The 13095-nt window shown below is 47.2% G+C and overlaps 2 protein-coding genes across 2 annotated transcripts; both read left to right on the forward strand.

Moving 5' to 3' along the window:
* Window position 1: 1 nt before the first annotated feature.
* Window positions 2-3642, forward strand: EMWEY_00047020 (DnaJ domain-containing protein, putative; the record flags this gene model as incomplete). Its single annotated transcript, XM_013483169.1, has 7 exons — window positions 2-181; window positions 513-1013; window positions 1408-1632; window positions 2392-2493; window positions 2738-2836; window positions 3031-3191; window positions 3465-3642. The coding sequence occupies 7 exons, from the start codon at window positions 2-4 to the stop codon at window positions 3640-3642; spliced, it is 1446 nt and encodes a 481-aa protein (XP_013338623.1).
* A 3024-nt stretch (window positions 3643-6666) lies between these two features.
* Window positions 6667-12550, forward strand: EMWEY_00047030 (hypothetical protein, conserved; the record flags this gene model as incomplete). The annotated part of the gene is made up of 6 exons (XM_013483170.1): window positions 6667-7014; window positions 7923-9008; window positions 9196-9312; window positions 9462-9912; window positions 10101-10229; window positions 10662-12550. 6 exons carry the CDS (start codon window positions 6667-6669, stop codon window positions 12548-12550), a joined length of 4020 nt encoding a protein of 1339 aa, XP_013338624.1.
* Between the last annotated feature and the right edge of the window lie 545 nt (window positions 12551-13095).

A 13095-nucleotide genomic window follows, 5' to 3' on the forward strand; every position in this document is an offset into this window, starting at 1 on the left:
TTTGTGTATACAGGGTGTAGGAGGTTTTTTTAAGGGAATAGGAGTAGGAGTAGTAGCAGCATTAACATTACCTATAGCAGGTATATGTGTTGCTGGTTATCAAGTAACAAGAGGATTAATCAATACACCTGAGGCTATACATGAAAAAAGTCAAGGAAAAAAATGGGATAAAAAAGAAAGGGTAAATTTATTTATTTATTTTATTTATTTATTTTTATTTATAGTATTTATTTATTTATTTATAAATATATATATATTTTATATATTCTATGTATACGCATAAATATATGTTATTATATGCCCTTAATTATTATATTTATTAAGTACACTACAGCTAAATAATATTAATATTATACATCCCTTCTTACCACAAGAAAAGGAGGAGGTGTTATGCTGTTTTCTTGAGTGTAATTGCAATTGCATGCACTATTGCATGCATTTGTGCATGCGTTTACGCATCCAACTCTGCTTGCATTTATGTATGCATGCATTTATATTTGTTGTTTATTTAGGTATGGAAGCCTAATTGGTACAGCTTGGAGGAGGAGGCGGCGGAGGTATTAAACCAGGAGAATCCTTACAAACGTGACGCAAGCAGCAGCAACAATAACGGCAGCAGCAGCAGCAGCAGTAGCAGCAGCAGTGCTGCTGGTACACGTAAGGTAGTAGATACTACATTATATGAGATACTTGAGGTATCCCCTGATGCAAGACCTGAAGATATAAGAAGACAATATTATAGATTAGCACGTAAATATCATCCAGATAAGAATAGAGATGATCCAGATGCAAAGAAAAGATTTCAACAATTAGGAGAAGCTTACCAAGTATTAGGAGAAGAAGAAAGAAGAGCACAATATGATCTGCATGGACAAGCAGCAGCACAAGATATGCCTATTATAGATAGTTCTTTATTCTTTATGATGTTATTCGGATCAGAGGCATTAGAGCCTTATATAGGAAAATTAAAAATGGCAATGTTTGTAGAAATGGTTGATGCACCAGGAAGCAGGGTAAGCAAAAAATAATTCAGCTTTCCATTTCTCGGGTGTATAGGCAGCTTACAGCTTACCGCTTACCATACCTGCCTATACACCCCAATTTGCGCGGAAGTTCAACTTTTTTATTTTGGGGAATTTTCTTGTGATTTTAATTGCTTTTTATGTTTAGTCATTGAAATCAATGGTTTATATCATAAAATATGAACATAAACACATGCAATGCAACACACACATACATACGTACATGCTATGTATATGTGCATGCATGCATGCACATTGCAGATCCGCACATACACAAAGCTCCTGCGCATGCAACATAAACTTCAAATGGTATCTTGTATCCCCTCATACTGTAGGGTTTAGGGTTTAGGGTTTAGGGTTTGATAAGTATTTTGTTTGTGTTCAGAATGCTCGGGGTGATGACATATCTGAAGAAATGTTTGCCTTTGAACAAAGGAAGAGAGAAGTTCAATTGGCTATTTTGCTGCGGCAGCGAATTCAGCCTTATGTAGATGCCATGCTTGAGGCCCCACAGAGCCCACAGCAGCAAGAGCAGCAACAACAACAGCAGCAGCAGCAGGTAGAAGCATGGACACAAGCAATGATTCAAGAAGCTAGAAACCTCTGCCAGGTTAGCACAAATCCTTTTCCTCTCTTTTTCTTTGTTTCCTTTATAAAAGGTGCAGCAAATGTATGCAGCTGCAGCAGCAACAGCAGCAACAGCAGCAGCAGCAGTAGCAAGTTCTTTCTGAATAGAAATGTCTTTAATCAATTAATTGAATAAAATAAACAAATTAATTATTAAATTAATTAATCATATATATTGTCCATTTATTTATTTATTTATTTATTTATTTATTTATTTATTTTTCTTTATAGTCCTCCTTTGGCGACGCAATACTAGAGGCAATAGCTTGGACTTATGAAAATTATGCGACACAATACTTAGGCAAATTGGATACTTTCTTAGGACTTGGAGGGAGGTAACATAAATAAATAAATAAATAAATAAATTAATTAATTAATTTATTTATTTTATTTTTTGTGTCATTTGCCGTTTATTATGTAATATTTTTCTCTTTTCTTGTCTTTTTTGTCTTTTTCTTTTCTTGTCTTTGTCTTGTCTTTGTCTTCTATGTCTTTTGCCTTGTCTTTTTCCTGTGTCTCTTTGTCTCCTTTGTGTCTTCTCTTTGTGTCTCCTGTGTCATGTCTGTCATTTAATATTTATATTTATATTTATATTTTATATTTATATTTATATTTATTTATTATCTGCTGCTGCTGCTCCTGCTGCTGCAGGTATGCGAAGATGCAGGCGCAGGGCCGTTCTGTGGGCAACAGCTGCAGAACAGCAACTGCTGCACTTCGTGCTGCTGTTGCTGCTAGGCAGCTGCAGCAGCGGGAACAAAAGAGACAAAAGAAGCAAGAAAAAGCAAGAAAGAATGCAAAGGAAGGAGAGACAGTACCTGATGCAGGACCTACAGCAGAAGATGTAAGATTTATACAGATAAACCCTAAACCCTAAACCCTAACGAACACTATTATTTGCTCGCAACAAGACGCACGCAACAGCAACAACAGCAGCAAGAGCAGCAGCAGCAGCAGCAGCAAAAGGATCAGCACAGCAACCACTGCTGCAGCACTGTATTGCCTGCATGGGGAGCATTTACGGCATATATGGTGTTTTAGGGTTTAGGGTTTAGGGTTTAGGGTTTAGGGTTTATATCTGTATACAGATAAAGCAATTTGAGGAAACTTTGCCTTTAATATTGGAGACAATGTTGAGTATTTGTTTAATTGATATCGAAACAACTGTACGAGCAGCAGCGAAAAAGGTGAGGGTTTAGGGTTTAGGGTTTAGGGTTTAGGGTTTAGGATTTAGGGTTTATACGTATAAGGGCGTTATGCGGCTCATATAGCACTTGGCGTTTTGCCGTTGCTCATGAATTTGCTGTTGCCCCTCCTGTTGCTCATGCTGCTACTCTTGCTGCTGCTGTTGCTGTTGTTGTTACTGTTGCTGCTGCTGCAGGTATTAAAAGATATGAGTGTATCTGTAGAAGTTCGTCGTTTACGTGCTGAGGCATTAGTTAAATTAGGAAAAGGAATACAACAAGAAACAGAAAAGTTCAAGACACAACATAAAGATGAAAAAGTTGACCCTCTTAGAAGAATGGAGGATGCACTCATCAAGTATATATACACCCGAAACCCTAAACCCTAAACCCTAAAAAATACCTAAACCCTAATAATTCATAAACCCTAAATATTTCTAAACCCTAAACCCTACAATTCGCATATTTTTAAATCCAAATTTGCACGCATGAAATACTTGTGGCCCTGCAGCTCAACCCCAGTTCTACCTGCAGCACTACCTGCTGCTGCTGCTACTGCTGCTGCTGCTGCTGCTGTTGGCCTTAATGGGAGTTTGCTGCTGCTGAGTTTGTTTTTGCTGCTGTTGTTCAGGGCAGCGCAGAAGGCAGATGAGGAAAGATACAAAAGGGAAGGAGACCACACTGGGCCCCCTACTTCCCCTGGTGCTGCTACTGGTGCTGCTTCTGCTGCTGCAGCAGCAGCAGGTGGTGCATCTGGTGATTGGTCGCCGCAGCAGACCACCCCACGAGCCTCCCGTGACTTCCTCTGAGATGATGGGAAAGTCTAATGGGCAGCAGCTGGTGCTGCAGCAGCAGCAGCAGGACCGGCTACTGCTGCTGCTGCTGCCCCACACCTCGTGCATGCATATATTTACGAGGAGAGGTTTTGTCTAAGTCTGTGGCTGCTGCCACGTACAGGTACTTTGTGGGGTGTATGTACAGTTAACTGCAGCGGCAATGCCAGCAGCAGCAGCAAACGCAGCAGCAGCAGCAAATGCAGCGGCAAATGCAGAAGGGGCATCCGTCGCCACATGGCATGCATCGCATTTATTCCCTTTACCTGCTGCTGCTGCTCCTACAGCAGCTCTAGCTGCTGCTGCTGCAGATCGTGCCGTTGCAACTAATGCTGCTGCAGCTGCTGCTTGTGCAGCTACTGGCGTTTCAGCTAGTGCTGCTGCAGCTGCTGTTTGTGCAGCTACTGCCGTCGCAGCTATTGCTGCTGCAGGTATTGCTGCTGCAGCAATTGTTGCTGCAGCAATTGTTGCTGCGGCTATTGCTGTTGCAGCTGCTGCTATTGCAGGAGCAGCTGCAGCTGCTGCAGCAGCAGCTGCTGCAGGTATTGCTGCTGCTGGTGACGGAAGTCTCCTGTGTCTGTTGTTGATTGCTGGTGTATATAAAGAAAAATAAAAGCAGCAAACTAATGTGCTGTCTCCGTGTCTCCTCCTCCTTTGTGTCTCCTTCTTACTGTCTCCTCCCTTACTGTCTCCTCCTTGGTGTCTCCTTTTATAAAGGAGAGGCAGCAGAGAGTTTGCTCCCTTTTGTTTGTCTCTGATTGCCTCGATACAGACAAAGGAGCGCCTGCTGCTGCTGCTACTGCTGCTGCTGCTGCTGCTGCAGCGCAGCAGTAGCTGCTGCTTCCCCGCTCTAGACATTCGCAGTGCATGTACACCGCAAGTTAATTAGACAACTTTATTTTATGCTAATAAAACAAAATAAAGAAATGAAGGAATTAATTATTTAATAATAAAAATACATTTCTTATTTGTGTATTTATGTTATATGGAGGACCCCTAGGGTTTAGGGTTTAGAGTCTAGGGTTATAAAGGTGCATTTAGGGTTTAGGGTTTAGAAGTATCGATTGTCGCCGCGGCAGAAGATGTGCTGCCTACTAGGCGAGTAGGGTTTAGGGTTTAGGGTTTTGTTTGCATGCACGTGCATGCAAGAAATACCCTAAACCCTAAACTCCAAACAATATCGATGCTGTGCCCCTGTAGCAAGGCACTACTACTATTGCGTAGTGCATGCATGCATGCATGCATGAGTATAAAAAGCCCCATTACATGCATGCATTAGTGTTGCTGCATGCATTAGTTAAACACTGTCTTCCCTCTCGAGCAGCGAACAACTTTAGACAGCTCCCCCTGTTGCATGCATGCAGGTTATCCCGTTTAAGGGCAAAATAAGGGTAAATTAATTTAAATTAGGTTGCATGCATGCAAACAAGGGGTTATAAAGGTACTTCTGCATGTATTGTTGCTGCTGTGTAAAAGAAGGAAGAGCAGCAGCAGCAACAGGAATCTGTGTGTTGCGGTGCGGCTACTTGTACTTTCTATGTACGTATATGCATAAAAGTAAGCGGTTTCTTCCCCCTCTTAACCCTTATGGGTGTTTTTTGATTTGTTAACGAATATTAAAGGTAGAAAAAGGATTAAAACTATATTTTAAGGGTTTAAATGGTGTAATTAAATGTGTTGTATGGGTACAGGTAGCGTTAGTTAAGATCGAGCGAGGACTGACGGCACACCCCTCCCCCCAGGGGGGGCATTTAAGGGCTCTTTTAGGGGAATTTCTGTTGCTTCTAAGTATAATTAAATATAAAGAAGTTGTTTAAGGAAATTAACGAGAAAAAAGAAAAAAAAGAGCGGCTTCGATCGCCCGTCGCGCGCGGGCGATGATGCTGCAGCAGTGGCGCGGCCCGGGGGGAAAGAGGGGATATTTTTATGGCAAAGGGGTATTGAATAAACGGGAGAAGAACGGACTATTTACCTGTAATTTAAATATTTTAATTAATATGTTTTATTCAGAAAAAAATGCCTTTATTTAACATATTAATCACCAATTTGCACGGCGGGGTGTGTGAGGATGTATTTGTATGGATGATTGGGGTGTACGTACACCTGAAAGAAGGACGTCTGTTGCTGCCGCAGCCGAGCAGCAGCACCAGCAACCCCCACAGCCATTAAAAGTACCTTTTTTGTGTTCATTATTCTTCTTTTTTTCTATTATTAATTGTTAATCGCAATGCTGGTGCGTTTTCCCTTGTATTTAATGCAGTTATATACCTCTTGCCTCCTTAGCGACGTCTCCCCCTTGACGAGCACGCCTTATTATTATCGAAGGCGGTAGGAGGTTGCTGCAGCAGCGGCACGACAGCAGCAGCAACAACAACAACAACACCAGCAGTATAGCATTGTATTGTAGCAGCAGCACAGCACCACAGCTGCAGCAGCAACCGCAGCAACAGCAGCTTCCTCCTTACTTCGACCTTCCTTCCTAGTAGTACACTTCTTCCTTACACGACAAACACACAGCAGCAACCGCCGCTGTTGCTGCTCCTGCTGCTGCTCTTGCGTCATTGCAGGGATTCTCTGCAGCACTAGGAGCATAAAAGTACTAGAAGGAAGCAACAGTAGCAGCAGCAACTGCTGCAGCGGCTGCAGCAGCGGCAGCAGCTAGCAATCGTACACAGTAGCAGCAATACTACCCTCCCCTCATAGGGTATACATTAGAGCAGCGCAGCAGCACGCTTAAGGACTGCAGCAGGAGCAGCAGCAGTTGTATAAGCAGCAGCGAGAGCAGCAGCAACAGCCACACGTGCAGCTGCCACAGCAAAACGTGCAACACGTGCAGCAGCAACACGTGCACGTGCAGCTGCAGCAGCAACAACAACAGCAGCAGCAGCGGCAACAGTTATTCACCCCTGCGAAGCAGCTGCTGCAGCATCTGCAGCAGCAGCAGCAACAACAGTCGATGACCCTTCAACCACTAGTATTCTGCCGAGGTGCAGCAGCAAGATGAAGGGGCAGTCGTTGGCAGCAGCAGCTGCTGCTGCAGCTGCTGCTGCTGCTGCCCCTGAATCAAAGGAGCAGCACGAGCAGCAAAACGCCTCTACAGATTCCCAGCAGCAGCAGCAGCAACAGCAGCAAGAGCAGCAGCAGCAGCAGCAACCAGCCGGTCATCATGGGGATAGTGAATCCCAACATCAGAAGCAGCACCAAGATGATGATGATCAGCAGCAGCAGCAGCAGCAGCAACAGCAGCAGCAGCAGCAGCAAGATAATTATAGGGGATCTAAGACAGTATTCTCTCTTAAGAAGCCAACCCTCCTCCCTAAGTCCCTCCATTACCGCCCGCAGACACAGGTCCGCCTGCTGCTGCTGTTGCTGCTGCTGTTGCTGCTGTTGCTGCTGTTGCTGCTGCTGCTGCTGTTGTATAATGTGTTCTGCTGCTTGCGATTTGCGGCTGCTGCTGCTGTTGCTGCATTTGCTGCATCATTGCTGCTGCACGGTTATAGCTATTCCTTCAGCCCTTTCTGCTGCTGCTGCTGTTGCTGCTGCTGCTTCTTTCCCTCCTCTTACACCTTTTGCTGCTGCTGCACCTACTGCAACAACAACAACAGCACCAGCAACAACAGCAAAAGCAGCAGCAGCAGCAGCAAAAATAAATAAATATAAATTTGCGGTGTACGTACACCTCAGGAGTGGCGAGTTAAATATCGATGCGGAGGAGCATTACATTGTACTACCTTTGCTGCACAAGTTAGTTTATTTATTTATTTATTTATTTATTTTATTTATTTTATTTATTTTATTTATATATTTATTTATATTTAATTATTAATGTAATTATTGATGTATTTATTTTTATATTTGCTGCTGTATTTTTTTTTTCTTTTTTTTTCTTCTTTTTCCTTTTTTATTTTTTTTATTTATTTATTTTATTTCTTTTTTGTGTTTTCTTTGCTGCTGTACCTCCTGCCTCCTGTTGCTGTTGTTTCCTCTGTGTGCTGCATTTGCTGCTGCATTTGCTGCACTTGCTGCTGCATTTGCTGCATTTGTTGCTGTTGCATTTGTACTGTTGCATGCACTGGTTGTTCTTTTCCTTTTAGGTTTGCTGCTGCTGCTGCTGCTGCTGCTGCTGCTGCATTTGTTTTGCTGCTCGATTTGCTCCTATTGCCCGTGCATTTGGTGCATCTCCTGCATTGCTGCTGCTGCTATATCTGCATTTGCTGCTGCTGCTGTGTTTGCTGCTGCTGCTGCTGTTGCTGCAGACATTTGGGGCTGAGGTAGCGCATGCATTAGCTTTATGGTATAGACAGCGTGTCTCCTCTGAGGGTATTGTCCCTACAGAGGCGGAGATACAGATGCATGCAGCAGTACTTGCTGCAGCAGATAATAAAAAAAAGGGAGACACAGATGCAGCAGCAACAGCAGCAACAGCAGCAGCAGCCGGAGGAGAAGAAGAAGAAGGTGCTGCTGCTGGGTCTGGGTCTGGTGCTGCTGCTGCTGTTGCTGCTGCTGCTATCGAGGCAGATGCAGATAGAACCCCACAGAAACCAGCTAAGCTTTCTCCTGCTTTTGTTGCTACTGCAGCAGCAGCAGCAGCTGCTGCTGCTGCTAGCTCGGCAGCCGCAGCAGCAGCAACGCCAGTCCTTAAGGCAGCAACCCCTAAGATAGATATCTGTGGGGCGGGCCTCGAGTTGGGGCCTCCCTTACTTAAGAAGGGGAAGGAGCAGCAGCAACAGCAGCAACAGCAGCAGCAGCAGAACCAGCAGCAGGAGGATACCCCGCAGCAGCATTGCGAGGAACCAGCAGCACCAGCAGCAGAAACTGCAACGGTGGCTCCTTCCTCTGCTGCTGCTGCTGCTGCAGCCGGTGCAGAAGCCGTCATGCAGAAGTCGGAAGTTGCTGCTGCTTCTGCTGCTGATGGGGGTGCAGCAGCAGAAGGCACTGCATGCGCTGCATCTCCAAAGGCAGAAGATGCTGCTGCTGCTGCTGCTGCTGGGGAGGAAGACAATGTGAAGGGGCAGCAGCAAGAGCAGCAGCAGGAGCAAAGTAGATCTTCAGCAGCAGCAGCTGCTGCTGCTGTTGCAGAAGCAGGCCAAGGATCTGGTAGTCAAGATGACCAGCAGGAGCAGGATTCATCGCAGCAGGATCAGCAGCAAGAAGATGATGAGCAGCAGCAGGAAGAAGAGGAGCAGCAACAGCAACAGCAGCAGCAGCAGCGGCGTGTGCTGCTACGCCGCAGCAGCAGACCACCAAGACGATCATCACCAGCAGCAGCTGCTGCTCAAGGGCCCAACAGCCCTCGTATACATACAGGAAATAATAATGCTTCTTATCATGCAGACAAACAGGTTAATCTTGCTGCTGCTGCTGCTGCTGCTGCTGCTGCCGTTCGTGTAGTTGATGGGTTCCTTCATGTTTAGATGTATTCACTTCCATTGGGATAGTATCGTACAAGTGTCTGGGGTTTAGGGTTTATAAGGGTTTAGGGTATACAAGGGTTTAGGGTTTAGGGTTTAGGGTTTAGGGTTTGTGCAGGAATGGCGAGCACGTTTCTATGTGGGCCCCAAGAGATGCATGCGAACTTTTAGTGCAAAACTTTATGGCTTTGATAAAGCAAGGGACAGGGCGCATGCATTTATTAGATATATACAAGTAAGGGTCTAGGGTTTAGGGTTTAGGGTTTAGGGTTTTGGGTTGGTGAGGGCAAGAGAAAGAGAGCATGCATGTCTATCCTATACATTCCGAGGGTTTAGGGTTTAGGGTTTAGGGTTTAAGAATTTATTTTGTTTTTGCTGCTGCAGCTACACGGGCGGCTGCCGAGTGCGTGGGGACGTCGCGGTGAGGGTGTAGAGGGGGAGGCGCCACAGCAGCTGCAACAGCAGCAACAACAGCAGCAGCAGCATGGACCTGCGAGTCCCGGTGGCAGCAGCAGCAGCAGCAAGGGCCACAAAGGGCAGCAACAAACCCTGCGAGATGCAGCAGCAGCAGCAGAACAGCACCGACCAGGAAAGAGGCGCTGCACTGATTCTGCTGCTGCTGCTGCTGCTGCTGCTGCTGGTTCTCGCAGCAGCAGCAGAGATCAGCAGGTGGCATCGCGTGCTCAACGCCATCAGCAGCTGCTGCTGCAGCAGCTACAGATGCAGCATCTCCCGCTGCAGCAGCAACAGCTGTTGCTGCAGCAACAACAGCAGCAGTTGCTGCTGCTTGTCTCGCAGCAGAAGGCAGCGACGCTGCATGATTCCTCAGTCGACTGTGAGCATAAACCCTAAACCCTAATCTCTAAACCCTAATCCCTAAACCCTAGACCCTAAATAGTAAATAGCAGTAGGATTCGTTAGCAGCAAAAGGAGAGACAACTGCAGCGATTAACACAGGGTTTAGGGGTTTTGCATTCTAGGGTTTAGGGTTTAGGGTTTGGGGTTTGGGGTTTGTGTGTTAAGGGGCGGACTGCGAGGCGGGTGCATCTAGTGATGGCAGTGGTTTGTCTCCACTGCAGCAGCAGCAGCAGATGAGCAGCAGCAGCAGCGAGGGGTGCGGCTTAAGCGACAGCAACAGCTGCAGCAAGACACGTAAGAGCAAAGCAGCAGCAGCAGCAACAACAGCAGCAGCAGAAGGTCGTTGGACCAGCAGCAGCAGCAGGCATGCGCTTTCTACTGCAGCAGACCGCAGGATTTATCCCTTTCACGGCAGCAGCAGCAGCAGCAGCAGCAGCAGCAGCGAGGTGATTGTGCTGGAGCAGTTCCTAAGGGACTGTGCTGTTCAGGCTTTAGGCGCCTTTCGCAGGCGACAGCAGCAGCAGCAGCAGCAGGAGGAAGCAGCAGCTGCTAAACCAGCAGCAGCAGCAGCTTCTGCTGCTGCTGCTGCTGCTGCATGCGGCCTTTGCGAGGGCGGTGGCTGCCCTAGCTGCAGCAAAAGTTACTTTAGGCTGCAGGAGCCGCTGCCTATGTCCAATAGGTATAGCAGCAGTTCTGCTGCTGCTGCTGCTGCTGCTGCTGCTGCAGGCAGGGGGCCCGGGGGGCCCCTTAGAAGGGCCCTTTATAGAGGACTGGGGGGACATCTGTCTTCCCTGGAGGAGGACCTTGTTGCCCTCCTTAACATGCCAGCAGCAGCAGCAGCAGCAACATCTGCTGCAGCATTAACTGCCGCTGGAGATGCAAAGACAGGCACGTTGTCGTCACAGCAGCAGACTGCAGCAGCAGCAACAGCAGCAGATGCAACTGGCATGAACGGGGATGGATCTCCTGCAGCAGCAGCAGCAGCAGCAGCAGCAAAAGCTCGCAGCGTCTGCTGCCGCCTATTAACTGCCAGCAGCAACCAGAGCAGCGCCGTGCTGCCCTTCCATGAGCATCTTGCTGCTGCTGCTGAGGCGCAGCACATTTTAAGCGCCAAGATGGAGCAGCAGCAGCAGCAGGAGCCGCAGCAGCAGCAGAATAACGGTGCAGCAGCAGCAGCAGCAGCGCCTGCAGGAGGTGGAGGCCCCTCCTCCCCCCTCTTGCTGCTGCCGCCTGAGGTATCGGTGTTTATGCAGCAGGCTGTGGGGTTAGTAGCAGCAGCAGCAGCAGTATCCCAATCTTCCCTTGCTGCTGCTTTCCCAGGCATGCAGCAGCAGCTGCAGCAGCAACCCAACAAGCAGGAAGAGGGACAGCAGCCGCAACAGCAACAGCAGCAGCAGCAGCAGCAGCAGCAAAACGTTACTGCGGACGGTCTATGGGACAAACTGATGGGCTCTTGTGAGGCAACTCTTACTGCATGCAAGGCATCAATAACAGCAGAGCAGCAGCAGGAACCTACTGCAGCAGCAGCAACAGCAGCAGCAGCAACAACAGCAGCAGCAGCAGCAGCAGGAGAGGCAGAAGCAGGAAATCCATTGTTATTAAGGATGGGGGGTTTGTCTTCTGTTGTTACTTCTCTTGTTTATACAAACTTTATTACTTTGCTGCAGTTAGCAGCAATGTCCCAGCAGAAGCAGCAGCAGCAGCAGCAACTGCAGCAGCAGCAACAGCAGCAGCAGCAGCAGTCGTCTGACAAACAGCTCACAGGCATCTCTGCTGTCGCGGACGGTTCAGCAGTACAACAGCAGCAACAACAGCAGAAGCAGCGGCAGCAGCAACAGCAGCAACAGCAGCAGCAGCGGCAAGCGCAGCAGGAGTTGTGGGACTTGCATGCAGCATTTCAAAAGTTTGTCGGGGTATTTACATCAGCGCTGCAGCAGCAGCCGCAGCAGCAGCAGCAGCAGCTGCAGCAGCAGCAGCAGCAGCAGAAGCCGAAGCAGCAGCAACGGCAGCAGCAAGTGGGTGACTCAGCGTCTTCCACAGCGCCATTGGAGCAGCAGCAGCAGCAGCAGCAACAGCAACAGCAGCAGCAGGGAGAGAAGCAACTGCTGCAGCTGCTGCAGGAGCTGCTTGCCAACGGCACTGCCCCTGTGCAGCAGTCCCCTGCTGCAGCTGTAGTGCAGCAGCAGCAACAAAAGCAGCAGCAGCAGCAGCAGCAGCAAAAGCAGCAGCACGCCTTAACAGGAGCCCCTGGGGTGCTCCTGGATGCCAACGTAAAGCAGCAGCAGCAGCAGCAGCAGCAGCAGCAGCAGGTGCCTCCTGCATTGATGAAGACATCTAAGAATCGGCGTAATCAGCAGCAGCAGCAGGAGCTGTTATCTCTGCTGGAGCAGCACTGTGATCTGCTGCAGCAGCAGCTGCAGCAGGAGCAGCATCTACAGCAGCAGCAACAGCAGCAGCAGCAGCAGCAGGAGAGAGTATTAGATGATGATATAAGTAGCTTCTTTGCTTCCTCTGGTGTTATTGATGCTGCTTCCTTCCTTATGCTGCAGCAGCAAGGGCCTCTCCCTTCATTAAGCGAACTTAGTAGATTCGTGCTGCACAGCAGCAGCAACTAACTGCAGCAGCAGCAGCAGCAGCAGCAGCAGCAGCAGCAGCAGCCGGTAGAGGTGCAGCAGCAACAGCAGCAGCAAGTATGTTTGTATGAACGGAGACGCTCTTGGGTGTATCTGCAAACACTAAGAGAAGGAGAACTGCAGCAGCAGCAGCTGCTGCTGCTGCAGCAACAGCAGCAGCTGTCAGCAGCAGCAGCATCAATTGCTGCTGCTGCTGCTGCTGCATGCATGCATGCATGCATGCATTTAAGATATGATTATTCGGCCCCGCTGTTGTGCCGTTTGTTGTTTATTTTGTTGTATATTTATTGTGTATATAAATAAAATAAATAAATAAATAAATATAAATATATAAATATATTTATTTATTTATTTATTTATTTATTTATTTATTTATTTATTTAATTTATTGTAGTGTTTGTTTTTGTGCAAAGTCACCAACTTTCTTTCTTTCTTTTCTTTTTTTCTTCTTTTCTTCTTTTTGTTTATTTTATTTATTATTCTATTTTATTATTTTATTATTATATGGTTATATATATATATATATA

This window comes from Eimeria maxima, genomic scaffold, assembly GCF_000499605.1.
Source record: "Eimeria maxima Weybridge genomic scaffold, Emw_scaff997, whole genome shotgun sequence".
NCBI lineage: Eukaryota > Apicomplexa > Conoidasida > Eucoccidiorida > Eimeriidae > Eimeria > Eimeria maxima.